We start from the raw sequence: 14,265 nt of genomic DNA on the forward strand, positions 1-14,265 counted from the left end.
GGCAGGAAATATGCAGGGGAGGAGCAAAGGTGATCAAGGCTCACCCTGTCAGGATCACGAGGAGGTCCACCCGAGGGCACTGCATCAAACCAGTCGAGGAACTTCTGCTTGAAGAGGATGGTCTCGCTATGCTGGATCAGGCGGCCAAATATGGCCCAATCGGGACGGCCGCGACCCTTCCTGCACAACAGCGGACAGAAATGTGCGAATTAATTGCTGTCATATTGTAATGGTTAGCACACTGGACATGCAATGCAGAGGACACCGTTCTGATCTCCCAGCACAGCAGTTTAAACAAAGGACAAGTTTCTTAATACTGATGTGACTACTTTGGCTCACAAGTTGAATGTAAGTATGGCACAGTGTTAAGTAGGGGGTCTGAGATAAGCCCCCTGCCCCCCCCCCCACCACAAAAAATTCACATCAGGGTGCAATAAATTACATCCATAGGTAAGATTGCTGGTCAGGCCTCATAAGTATTTGACTTGCATAGGCAATGCAATGCTGAGGCCCTGCCCCCCCCTGCAGGCATGCGCGAGCCGTAGCCCCACCCCTGTGCTGGCGTGAAGCCATCGGGTTCCTGGAGGGAGCGACGGCGAACACGCATGTGCTGTGACACGTGGGCTGAGAGCTGAGTGTGGTATTCTCCCGTGTACAGATTTCAAGTTGGAGTTGGGGAATAAAAGGGAATGTACCCTGAATAAGTCTTCACATCCATCGCTGTGCACACGTGAACCCCCAAGTTCGCTCACAAACTCATTATACATATAGTTTTAGTGATCTGTGCCTAATGCCTGACTCTCTGCACGGTGTGTGAAATGCTGGGTAATTACTTGAATCCGAGTGATGTCACAAATTATCCAGTAGAATGTCTGCACCACGCTAACACCTTCTGGAATACCATCTCATAAATTGGTTTTGAAAAAAAGAACCATTGTAATGCGGATTCGAAATCTCAACCCCAAAAAAATGATTATGCAATGGCACGCAACTGGTGATTCGTGAAATGCACCGGAATTTCGTGGCTGAACTAATTGCAGAATCAATCGTGGAGATTTTGTCTTCATTTCGAGAATTGATCGGGGCAACGTCTAATGTGAACTTACCATTATTCTGAAGCGAAGACAGTTTACAATCATTCCTGGAATTTCTATCACTGTCATAAGTTACAAGGACACACTTTTGAGTATGTTGGACTTCATCTCAACGAACCTGTTTTTTTTTTCCCATGGACAACTTTGTGTTGCTTTGTCAAGATGCAAAAATCCAACCAACATCAAAGTGCTGATTCAACAGCACAATTTACACGAAATATGATATACAGCGAAATATTTGAATGAATTCAATACAATCTTTAAATACCAATTTAATGAACCCGTCATGTGACAGGCATCTTCTTTGGTTCTTTCGGTAAAGTCACGTAGAATGAGAATAAAATAATAAATTGATAAAATAAAATAACACAATAATATTCTCACGACGTTTCGGCCACAACACAAGCGGCCTTCATCAGGTGAAGGGACGAGACTGTCTGGTAGGACAGCGCTGATGAAGGCCGCTTGTGTTGTGGCCGAAACGTCGTGAGAATATTATTGTGTTATTTTATTTTATCAATTTATTATTTTATTCTCATTCTACGTGACTTTACCGAAAGAACCAAAGAAGATGAATCCTTGCAGTCACGAAAGCTTTAAATCGAAATGTGACAGGCAATTACACCAGCTCTAAAATAATGAATGCGCGGCCACCGAGCTGTAAATAAACGATCCACAGTTCGGAAGTGCGACACAAGGACTGGCTTTTGGAGAGATGGTCGAGCATCGGCGTGGCCCACCGTGGGATGAGGCTATTGCACTCCCCCGGATCCAGGGGGTTGATGTCGCAGTTGGTGTAGTCGAAGGTGCCGTTCCAGAGCTGTTTGGCGAGCTGGAAGGCCACGGCACGTGCCGCAGATGGAACCTCACGCCCACACCACACGTACACCTCGCTGCCGAAGTCAAACACCAGCACCTGCCGCGTGTGGGTGTGGATATGACGAGCTCCATCATTTGCGACCACGCGCACGCCTTAAGGCCCAGTGATTTATAACGTGCCTAAAATTATCGCAACTCAGCATCATTCCCACCAAACGTTGTAAGAATTCATTTCATACTGAAAACTTTCAAAGGCAGTGCAGAAAGTACATCTCATATATATTTTTTAAGTGTGAGGCTACGTCTCCTTGCTTACATATTAGGTGGCACCCATCTTCAGTAGCTGCCCAGAGCCACAGGTGGATATCCAACATTTCCATGGTTAAGACCAAGCTTCTTCTTTGGTTCTTTCGGTAAAGTCACGTAGAATGATAATAAAATAATAAATTGATAAAATAAAATATTATTGTGAGAATATTACTGTGTTATTTTATTTTATCAATTTATTATTTTATTATCATTCTACGTGACTTTACCGAAAGAACCAAAGAAGATGAATCATTGCAGTCACGAAAGCTTTAAATTGAAATTTAAGACCAAGCTTACTTACAGTGGTGTGTGGTGAGTGTGGTGAATGGTGTTCAGCAGTGTGTAATGAGTGATGTTCAGTATGCAGCCTCGTGTGGCGAGCAGTGTTCAGCATGTGGCAGCTTATGGGGAGCGTGGTGAGTGATCTGCAGTGTCCAGCATGGTGTGGTTAGCGGTGCGTAGTGAGAGTAGTGAGCGGCGAGCGGTGCAGCGTACGTCGCTGGGTTCCAGCAGCTCCTGCGTAGGGACGCGGCCCCAGGCGCCGTCCTCAGGGATGAGTTTGTCGTGCACCATGCGGTAGATGCAGTTGGTCTCGGCGATCACGCCCTCGTACAGCTCGTCCTCCTCCGTGCCTCCCGACGCTACCGCGATGCACGTGAAAACACATTAACCCACCAACTGAAGCTGGACCATTCACAATTGATTTTTGGGTCAGGTCGCGTGAGTAAAATGTGCGTTGTGCACCCTCTTCCACCCGACATGGCCAATCGGTAAGGGTTGTCTGTTGAACAAATGTTCAAATATATTACTGCTTCAGCACACCATTCTGTGTTGCAGAGCGATCTACTACGTTTAACAATCGGGTACGTTATTTCGCTGGTATTTACAACCAGTTTCATCAGGCAGTTTCTGGAAAAAGAATAAAGATATCTGAAACGATTCGTCAATTAACTGTTAAAAATTGTCATTGACATGCCTGTCAACCCATACGGTTTACCATTATTCTTGTCCAGGGAAATAGAGTTTTCAGGTCATTACGACGTACAGCCGTTTCAAAACACGCAAAAAAATATGGCCAAATAAAAAAAGTTTTTAACCCTTCATAATTTTCTGATTATTGTTGTACATTTACAACATGAGTGTGTGCATCCACATATCATGCAAGTCGATAACTAGACGGATAAATCGGTCACGTATTCTACTCTTAAGTACTTAAACACGGTGATCGAATAGCCCAGCTCTCCCAGACACAAATGCAGCCAACACCCACTGCACGCCACGACACTGGTGCAAGGATTGTTTCATTTTCAAGCCATACGGCATGGCCTATACCCACTACCAGGAAATCAAGTTAGAGACATAGGTGTTGTGGGTTGACATACTACATCACACGCAAACACGTAAACATGCACACACAACCTCATACATACTAACAAAAATCTCTAACATGTGTTTAGCTAGGGAAGACTGCTGAGGCAAGCTCTGTTAGTGAGCACATTTAAGACCTGCGTGTCATATGAGGGGATGTGTGGGCCAGTTCTTGGTTTGGTGTTGACTGCAACACACCGCCTACAGTGCTTATTTATAGACGAATCAACCCAGGGGAGGTTTCGATCAAGTTCAGTCTATTTGCCACTGATGATGCAGTCAGCCAGCAATCAAACCTGGGTCGCAGTGAATTCAGCATAGCACACTAACCAGTGGACCACTGCTTAAACACAAGGGTGTATTGAAAGTAGTGTTAAAATGACACACCAAGAACAACATTTAAAGGACTTTTTACATACATTTCTACGCAAAAAAATGTTTTATCCAAATAATATTTTAATTGCAGTATACCATGAGTGAGATGATACAACATTTTCTATATGCAATGGTTGCAAAAGGCAAAGCATCAGAGCCCATGTTAGAGAAGAGTTTCTGGAAGATGACATCAAATAACTGCTTCTGGGGTCCCATCAATTGCCTCTTACCAACAATGAGCCGTGCACCTTGCCACATGCCCTGTTGAATGCATAGCAATCCAGCCAAAATGTTTCAAATCCTCAAGAGTTGAACTGTATCAAACTATGCGAGAAACTTAATTTTATATTATTTTTTTCATTCAAAGGTAACTCGGAAGAGTCCATCAATTGTTCAGATATGATAACTTAATTGAAAAAATGATGGCTGAGATAGCTTTGTGACGTGTTTTGGAGTTGTACCACCACATGTTGTTCGGCCTGATTTCCAACGTTTCACTCAGTCGAACATCATGAAACGCCGGACACCATGCTGAATAGAAAAGCGGTACAACCTGAAAACACATCGGAGAGCCATACAGCACATGCCGCAAAAACCCAACTAGGCGGTCAATATCTCAGCAGCTTCTCGCTCAATGCTCTGACATGGCAACGATGGCTGCGTGCGTCCCCGTCGTCCCTTGGCCTCACCCTGGTAGGGCGTGAAGCCACCGAGGTGGGCCCAGAATCCACGCGCACGTCCACTGTCGCAGTTCACACCCTCCTCGATCACGTGTACGCTCCCGGCTCGGCAGCCAAGGTCGCGGCGAGACTGGATGTATCCGGCGAGCTCCGCGGCCTGGCCAGCGTGGATAATAGAAGAACATAGGCTATAAACACGTCTTCATTGTTTTACGCACACAGAATGGGGTGAAATCCGAGAATGTGCATCTGATTTGATTGCCTTTTCAGGTAATTGGTCACCCAGTCGCAAGTAAGCACCAGCTAAAAATCGAAGCAGCGCAGATGCAAAAGTGACAAATGAGGGAGGAATACCATATTACATTTTCCCCTCTTTTTTTGCATGCTCGGTTAATCTGCAACCCAGATAATCCGCAAATGGATAATCGAGAATTGACCGTATGAGTTACCACGAGCAGAAGAAGTGTGGTGCGCCAACCACTGTGTATTTTGCCTCCCACCGACTGCTGTGCAAACACCCACGCTCATACGCGCGCTTAAGCCTCACCTTGTTGCGCTCCGCCGGGTTTGAGAAGTGTCCCACCCACAGGTAGCAGTGATGCGGTGTCACCAGAATGAAGCAGTCTCCGCTGTTCAGGGAGGTGGCTCTGGGCTCCACAAGCCGTGTCTGAATGTGGCTTCGGCCTAAGTGTGAGCAGCACACAAAATGGAATTTTTCTCGGGTGGTGCCACAAGTGGCAAAGAGGAGGGGGGGGGGGGGGGATGCCCCCAAATTTAGCAGACTCTGGGACGGGGGGGTAGAGAGGAGGGGGCAACCAGTAGTTTGATACTCCCCACCCGCCCTCTATTAAAAATCTCTCAAGATGGGTTTATAATCCAATTAACCTTTTTTTACACTAAAAAGTATTCGTCACGATTGATCCACCACACCTCCGATTAGCACGGCTAGCTAAGGTGTGAAACAAGTTCAACATACATTGCTGTATGAAGGCCTTCCCGAGCCATGTGGTGTATTCATCTATTTAGCACCTGCACGCAAACCGATTTCATTGCTCAATCTCAGTTGTGATGCCCTCTCAGGTGTTTTCCCTCCTTTGACTGCCACTCCTTAATGAGTCCTGATCACTGGCCATCACGCACCTCCGATTAGCACGGTTGGCTATGTACGTTGTGAAAGAAGTTCAACATACATACATATACATCATCACCCCTTCAAGTGGTGTGTCCTGCTCAAAGTGTAATTTCAAACTTCTTAGCACACTTTTCGTCTTTTGTTCCATTTAATTTTTAATTGTTCATGTTTTAGTAAGTAATTATTATCAACACGTTTTTGTATGCTTAAATAATATGAATAATTTAAATTACAATAATTTACTGCTTTTTGTCAATCCACTGCTGGATGATGGCCTGCCTATGCAATGTTGGTCATGGCAGTTGTTTGACCATACTTCACTATATTGGTAAGCGTTTGTTGAAGTGAGGCCTCAAGACCAGTTCAGATACCACTGACCAATAATATGAACCTTGGACGTTAATCAAGCTCAGATCACGGGTTCATAGTGCAGCACACTAACCACTGCTCCCCAATATTAATAGTGTAGAGTAATGTTGAGATGGAATCAAAACAAGTTTAAAAAGTTAGGCGTATTGCTCAGTGGAGAATTGCAGTAGCTAAGGACGTTGAATTAAAACTATATCCGGAGAATGGATTCAAAGCTGCTATCCTCTCGGCTACAGCTCCTCCACACAGTAACTGCCCCTGAGCTTCTTCAACCCTGGCCCCCTAATGCCCCCCCCCTCCTCCATCATGGGGTCATTTAGCCCTCTCCCGCTACCAAGACTTAAAATCGTGGTACTGATCAGGCGCCAGAGACACTTTAACGTGAGTTCCTGCCAAGTGAACTGGATATATCGGACCTTCCTGAGATGCTCCCGAATGTAAACTCTAAAACAAGTTGGCAACCATCCATTGTCCACCGACTGACCTTTGACCTGCAGCAGCATGACTCGCTTGTAAGGGGTGGCTGCCGTGGTGGTCTTGCTGCTGCGTGTCTTGGCCACGGCTTGTGTCTCCATGGCAACGACAGGCACTGCTGGGGCCACTGCTGGCGCTGGAGGTGGCGGTGGAGCCACGGGGGCAACGAGGGGCGGCTGCTTCGTGACTGGCCGCTGGCTGGCCGATGTCCACGCTGAGTCCGGTGGTTTGGTGAGCGTCGGTCGGGCCAAATATCAAACGCAATTATCAACAAAAGCCAGTATCATCTAAATGCTCGTGTGTCCATTCACACTATGGTCGTTTGTACGTTTCAGAAAAAGAAAAAACAGTGCAGTTGTTTTGCTCAAAATGTAAAAAATAAACCACTTACTATATATAAGTTATTTTCCATGAAATAGTGAGGAGGTACATTATCTTTCATCTCATATCATTTCAAGATCCACTCTGTCACAAAAAGTATAAGCAGAACCACAAGAGGGACATTGCGTTTCTACCCATCCTGTGGCTCCAGTTATACTCATTTGGGGGGGGGGGGGGTGATCATGCCCCCTACGTGTCACAGTGAGAGAGCCAACGGTAGACATTAGCCCTAGCACTAGAAAACCATGTGAGTGATGGCAATGTTGGTGGAGAAAGTGTTCGGAGCTAATTTTCTTAATTTAAACTGTACAAAAAAAATTACGTATTACTATTAATTCCCTTCAAATTTTCACTTCATAAAAAAAATTGCACGTCATATTTGGAACGTTTCAGCTGATTAAATACCGCGAAAAAATGCTGCCGCCGAGGGGAGTGAGACACCACTGGACGTTGCTTGATAGCTGAAGGAAATGGGGTAGCTTTCTGGCCTCTGGTATCAATAACGTTTGATTTATTACAGGCAAAACAAACCCCCTTATTTTTTGTCATTAATGCTCATTCGATCGGAACTGAAGTGAATTCTTCAAAAACGAAACACTCAAATGAGCGTATTGTAGTAATCTGAGGAGGGCAATTGATCCCCGTGTCAATTGCATAACATTACACAAGGCTGCATTGTGTGCCACCTTTGAGAATTGGCACAGTCGCCAAGAAACAGTGTCACCTCTGTGCCACTGCCCCACATTGGAGCCCTCTGTGACACAGTGGAGTCAGGTAGCATCCTCCCCCCCCCCCCCCGCCAAACTCGTAACATTGCCGTCGCACCATGGTCAAAACAGTTGCAACCCACCGATTTATTTTTTTCTATGTTAAAAAAAAGCGAATGACAAATGCAGATGACTTGTTTTCCACAAATAGCACTTGGCAAGTATGACGGGATATCGAGTTGCTTCGATAGGCAATGCGTGAGGCTTGGGGCTGGGGCACGTTAACGAGTTACGCATTAAACAAGCATGCATTGTTCAAAAACACACACACACGTTCCACGTGGCTCGAGTTAAACTCACAGAGCGTGAAACTTGCAGGGACGCGAGGAGAGGGGAGAAAGAAAAAAAATCACAGAAAGCCACCCACGGGCTAGGACAATTTGGTTAAAACGGAGCAGCGCTCGGGTTAATGAGCGTGCGGGCATGATCACACGCAAACACACACACACAGGCACACCGTGCAAGCATACCGACAGGAAGAGGTGGGGGTGGAGGTGGTGGGGGGGGTGGTGGTGGGGGCGGTGGGGGGGGCGGTGGGGGTGCTGCGGTGTGTGACTCCATGGGCTCTCCCCGCTGGTTAGCGGTCCCCCTCGCAGGCTCAATAAACTCCGAGGATGGTTTGAGCAACAGCGCTGGAGGAACAAGCGCTGGTTAACGGCACCCAATTGGAAGTCACCTCAATCCCTGCCTTTTGTGCATCGTGTATCGGTGATCTAATGCGTCATCGGGCTGCGTGGCGTTAAAAGTGGTCAAGAAGCAACAAAGTTCAAATCTCAATCAAAGCTCGACTCAGACCATCATCCTTCGAGGGTCAATCAAATGAGTAGTCTTTTGGCACGACTCACTCTTACCATGGAAATGTGGAATTTTCACTTCTAGCTCAGGGCTACCAAAGGTACAAACAAAAGGGCAAACTCTATTGACCATTTGAGCAGAGACCCTTTTTGACAATTTCAAATTAATCTGAGAAAATATTGTTTTGTGCATTCCCTAAAAGCACAATGTCAAGCATTATCCTGGCATGAAGCTGATAAATACTTCACTTTACATTAAATGCCCCCTCTCACAAGACGACATATTGCGCATTATGCTTGGTGATGGCCTTATGGTTTCCAGTGAGCAGAATGGCACTAAACTTACTAGGAATTCAATTTGCTCGCTCCGTTATAATAAAAATCATGTATAAGGCACATATATTTATACATGTTACGGTGTTGGCTTGAGGTGGTACATTTTATTACCCAGCATAACACAGTAGTTATAAATTGTATTTTATTTCGCAGCATTATTTTGTCATGTATTTAGCCCCCCTTCTACCCACCCCCACAATATGAAACTTTGTATGGTTCTCTCTTCATTCATATACACATTGACAAGTGTTACATAAACAAAGTCGATGCTGATGTTGATAATGATCATACATTTTAAGTTACTACGATGATGCTGATGATTATCAACACACTTGTAATGTCGATTATAATATAATTTTCATGACTCTAGCATTATTGTGACAATTGGTGACCATAATTAAAGGCTGGTTATCATGAAGATGATGGTGCTGATGGTCACACTGCTGATGGTGATAACTATTATGATCGCAATAGTAAAGGGTCATGACAATAATCACCAAGATAGTAATGATGTTGACGATGAAGATGGTGATAATGATAACTGTGACGATCACTATCATAATGAAAATGGCGTTGATGACCACCATGATGCTGACGACGACGACGACGACGCCGATGAAGGCGATGATGCTAAAGAAGATGGCGATACTGACAACCACTTTGGCAACTACGATGATGATGACGACACTTGCTGTGATACCGACGGTGATGACCCCGACGATGGCCACGATAGTTAACGATGCCGCGGCGGGGGCTCGGCTCACCAGGCCGCGCGTGGCAAGCGGTGTGGGGCCGTGGAGGGCTGTTCATTTCCAGGCCCAGGGCCACGTCCTCGGACCACACATCGGCGCGTGCGGCCAGCACTCGCAGCGGATTGCGGGAGGGCACGGTGCGGCGCAGCGGGCGCACGGCCCGCCTGTGCTCCGCCAGGCTGAAGTCCAGCCTGGAACAAAGCGCGGAGACAAATCGAGGCGCTCAAACCAGTGGCGACGAGAGCCTCGAACCTCGCGCTTTTTGCCGGATCCATCTTTATCATCGTCATGCACCGTAAATACTCGTGATATCATCAAGCACTTATTTTGGCAGCGGAGTTGTGGCACAACGATCAGTGCACCGTGCGATGAATCCGGTGACCTGGGTGCGATTACAAGGCACGCGTTGGGGATTCTGTCAGCACGGGTTTGAAGTACCGAAGCACGTACTGTAGGCCCCGCGCGCCTGCTCGTGTGCTCACCGCGGTGTGTGCACGTTGGCCACGTAGGCAAAGTCTTCATCGCTAAACTCCGAGCCAGCCCAGCCCCCTCGGCCCGTTTGCAGGTAAAATCCTCCGTCTCTGGCAGTTGCCTCCCTGGCAACCGCATCCCTGGCAACCGCATCCCGGGCCATTCGGATATGTGACCGAACCTTCTCTGTAATAGAATTATAATTGCAAAAATAACAATAAAAGATTTAAACAGAAAAATCGTCCAACAGGTTTAAAGTTTTTACTTGGCATACGGCAGCTGAGAAGTTATTGACATTAAGTGCACGGGGACAATCCATGTGTAGAAAGGGTTTGTACTAAAGTATGCATGGTTAGGTCTGACACCTAATTGTTATACTGCCTCCTAAAAGCACTGCTCATAGCGAGCAGTGAATGTCGTGCAATGCTCAGAGAACAGCACCACAGGATAACATCACAAAACTACTTTGGATGTCACCTCAATAGACCTCTTATACAAAATAGGAGCATACCTTTCACATGCCCTGAAAAGAGTGTTAATTTCATCTCATTCTAACCTTTTTTTCTCAGATATTGAATGTACAAAATAAAGTGAGAAACAAATTGTAACATCATTGTTTCTGAGCTGAAAACATTGGAGAACCCGATACAATCATGGGCGACTAAAAACCCAGATTCAAACCCAGGATCTGAACAGTGTGGGCTCAGTGTCTCTGACACAGAATTACCCTCTGTGCCAAACTGTGAACTAAAAATAACTCTTCCTTCTCATATTAGGAAGCCACTGGAGCTATGCACTTAAAAAACTAGCTTTAAACCTAATTTCTTTAGAACCGCAGTTTGTGTTTAGTTTGTTGTCCTTCCCCCACACCTCCGATTTAGCACGGTTGGTTACATCCGGTGCGAAAAAAGCTCAACGTACATACACCTCGCCAATTCTAGCGGTGCCTCTAACTACGATGCCATGAGTTCAGAGGGATTAGTACCGACTTGTGCCGCCCTGCGGTCCGGTGACGGCTGTGCGGAGCGGCCTTGGTGTCCGTGCGGGGCGGAGGGTCCTGGTGCCGTTCCCCGCATCGTGCGTCCCTCCTCCCTCTGCGTCAGCAGTTGCTTGCGGTCGGCGACTGTCAGCATTCCTTTGTCGCTCCTCTCTTCAGCCACTCGCGCCTCCTGCTATTTACAGCAGGATAAAAAAACCCACACTGATTTGGTGCAATGGCGAATGCCATTAATGGCAAGCATGCACAATATAATTTTTTGGATAAAAAAAAATCCCAAATTTATTCCAATTGTGTGATCAGCAGCATGTCAACATGTGAAGTATTTATTCTGAACTGTGACAGAACAGTGAATCATCCCGTGTTGGGGAATGGCCCATAAAAAGAGAGCTCACAGAACCACTGTTGAGATAATTACAAATGGCTTCTTTTTCACAAAAGAGGCACTGTGCTTTTACATGACCAGCTACAGGGAAATTTCATTTTTACCAAATGAAGTGAAACACCAAATTTCTTATCATGTTTATTTTGTTTGTCATTTATAACTGGCATGAGACAATGTACGCACTATACCTGGAGAACCTGGTTTTACCTTGAGTGGCTGTGACCCAGATTCCAGCAAATAACTTCCACCCTTGGGCCACCTCTACACAATGTCATTTAATTCATTAATCTAAAGCAGGACAATGTCCCGAATGGGATTAATCTAATATCATGCCTCACACGAGCCTACTGTGCTCCTGTTATCAGCTATTTTCACAATAGTGATGTCACACTAAGCAATATCAATTGGTCAGTGATGAAGTTAGGCACACAAAATCCCTAAAGTACCTCATGCGAAAGGTGAAGCCACATAACTCACCTGGGGAAGTTCAGCCTTGGAGGAGCCAATATCACAGGGCTGTGCGTGGGCACGTGGCTGTTTCATTGGCCGTTGCTGCTGCTGCTGCTGCTGTTCTGGGAGCAGTGGCTCAGACTCCTGCCCAGGTGCCAGGTGGATTTGCTGAGAATGGCGCTGCATGGGTGGCCACTGCTGTTGCTGCTGCTTTTGTGACTGCTCAGCCAGGCTGGGTGGCTGCTGCAATGGGAGGGGCGAGTGCTGTTGGGCCGGGTGTCCCCACAGCCTGGACGATGACCCCGTAGGCTCCAACCAGGGCTGAGGAGACACCTGAGGGATGGCCGGGCCCTGTGGCTGCAATGATAGCATCATTCATTTTGATTTACACAGCATTCACAGGCTTCCCCCACGCCACACATTCCCACCATATACAAGCACGAGTACGTAAGTAGGAGTAGACATGTTATGAGTCACTCGCTTTTGACACAAATAATGCATGCATCGGATTGTGTAAAAAATATATATATAATTTATGTAAGTTATATGTGAATGTTAGACTTCGTGTCCAAATGGGACCGAGACAAACCGAAGATCACAGACAATACAAATGAGAGATAGGCAACTTAGACGAAAAAATTAGTTTTTATTCTAATTGATTAATGATCCCAAATCATGACTGTTCATCAACCCGAAAGGATGGACGGGGAGGGAATTGGGAGCTAAGGAGAGTTGAATCTTTACATGTCTCATGTACATCAGTGCAAGTAAAGCCCTTCTGTCGACCGACTACTGGATAACAGGACTCCCCACACTGTGTGGGTTACGGGAGTTGTTTAACAATACTTCACCACTCTGATGAGTACAGGTTTGGTGAAGGCAGGGAGCAGAGACATGGGAGCAAAGAAGTGCAATTCAACATTGGAAAAAAAAAATCTAATTAGAAAATTTACCGGCAAAATACTCAATTTGGGATTGTACAAGCAACACTGAACCTACAGCACAAAAAGTGCCTTTGTGAAGGGCTTGTGCTATAAGAATGGTGAAAATACCAAATGTACTCATGATTTGATTGGCTTTTGCTTCACAGACCATCTGCTACCCACCACTTGGCCCCACCACCTATTACAACCTAAGCACTATCCAGGCTCAACGCTCACGTGCCTAGTATACAGACAGTATTATCCAGAAACACATACGCACTTCCATGCTTTTGACAGCACACGCAGCATAAGCACAAAGTCACCTGGTGTGACGGGCCGGTGGACTGGGTCTGCGGGGATGCCCGGTACAGAGGCCCCTCCTGTGGCACGGACACGAGCAGCACTCGCGGCTTGGGTGATGTTGGGGGCGGCTGCTTCTGCGGCAGCTGCAGTAGGGACAGAGCCGGTTGCTGCTTCTGCTGCTGCTGCTGCTGTGGCACTCCCTGCTGCTTTGGCATTTCATTCTGGGGCGGTACAATTCCCTGCTGCTCCTTCTGCTGCGGCTGCATTCCCTGTCGATCGGCCCCCTGCTTCGTGGCCGCTACCCAGGGCTTGGGTGATGAGTGCGACTGCCCATGTGCTTGCGACGGGGCGGTAGTGGCCTGCGTCGGGGGACCCACCCAGGGCCTCGCGGCGGCATTTGTGGGTGACGAAGCGACGTTGGGAACCCAGGGCTTGGCCGCCACGTGGTGGCATGGACGCTGCCACGGCTGGAAGGCCGAGCACGTGGCATTGCCGATGCCCTGCTGCAATGGAGCGGGGCCCAATGCGTCTACGTCTGCCGGGCGAGAGGTTCAAGAGACAGGGAACTCACTGTTAATACGTGGACATGGGCAATGATTCATACACATCCAGATAGGAGCATGTGGCCAAACACCTGGAAAGCACCCGATTAGCAACATACAAACTTTTATGGACAAGATGAGTTGTTTGTTTTTCCTGCATAATGTCATATTAGTATTATTGATAATCTACATATATAAAATATATATTTTTTTGACTTCTCTTAACAGTACTTCACAATGTTCAGTGCAGGTTGGTGAAGGCAGGTAGTGCAGACAAAGGAGCGTGGAAGTACAGTCCAACAACTAATGTTGCTGGACCGCCCTCTGCTGCCCACCACATAGTCCCGCAGAAAAATAAAATTCCGCACCGTGGTCAACCATCTAAGCTCGATCAAGGGGGCACCCTGCTAAGATCCTCAGATTCAATTAGAACGGGGTTCACTCCAGGTGAGTTGACCAGAGGTGGAGGTCTCCTAGGTAAATGCAATGGATTGATGTTTGTGTAAATGAACGGGTGAGTGGGTACAGAGGCAACAGACATGAC

The 14,265-nt window shown here is 46.8% G+C and overlaps 1 protein-coding gene across 9 annotated transcripts in view; it reads right to left on the bottom strand.

Annotated features, from left to right (window-relative positions):
* Positions 1–14,265, bottom strand: part of LOC116943710 (uncharacterized) — a 106,045-nt gene that overhangs the window by 19,724 nt on the left and 72,056 nt on the right. For 7 of the 9 annotated variants that reach the window (XM_032956801.2, XM_032956802.2, XM_032956798.2 and 4 more), the window contains 12 exons: positions 13,200–13,714; positions 11,981–12,310; positions 11,107–11,293; positions 10,133–10,307; positions 9,663–9,841; positions 8,239–8,400; positions 6,631–6,834; positions 5,193–5,329; positions 4,655–4,802; positions 2,718–2,863; positions 1,835–2,010; positions 45–180 (listed from right to left, as the gene is read on the bottom strand). In XM_032956801.2, coding sequence (XP_032812692.1) covers positions 45–180; positions 1,835–2,010; positions 2,718–2,863; positions 4,655–4,802; positions 5,193–5,329; positions 6,631–6,834; positions 8,239–8,400; positions 9,663–9,841; positions 10,133–10,307; positions 11,107–11,293; positions 11,981–12,310; positions 13,200–13,714 — 2,495 coding nt within the window. The remainder of the gene's footprint in view (positions 1–44; positions 181–1,834; positions 2,011–2,717; positions 2,864–4,654; positions 4,803–5,192; positions 5,330–6,630; positions 6,835–8,238; positions 8,401–9,662; positions 9,842–10,132; positions 10,308–11,106; positions 11,294–11,980; positions 12,311–13,199; positions 13,715–14,265) is intronic. The other 2 variants (XM_076067966.1, XM_032956799.2) reach the window with 2 other exon arrangements.

This window comes from Petromyzon marinus, chromosome 19, assembly GCF_048934315.1.
Source record: "Petromyzon marinus isolate PM22_M1 ecotype Great Lakes invasive population chromosome 19, UKy_Petmar_22M1.pri1.0, whole genome shotgun sequence".
Classification (NCBI taxonomy): Eukaryota; Metazoa; Chordata; class Hyperoartia; order Petromyzontiformes; family Petromyzontidae; genus Petromyzon; species Petromyzon marinus.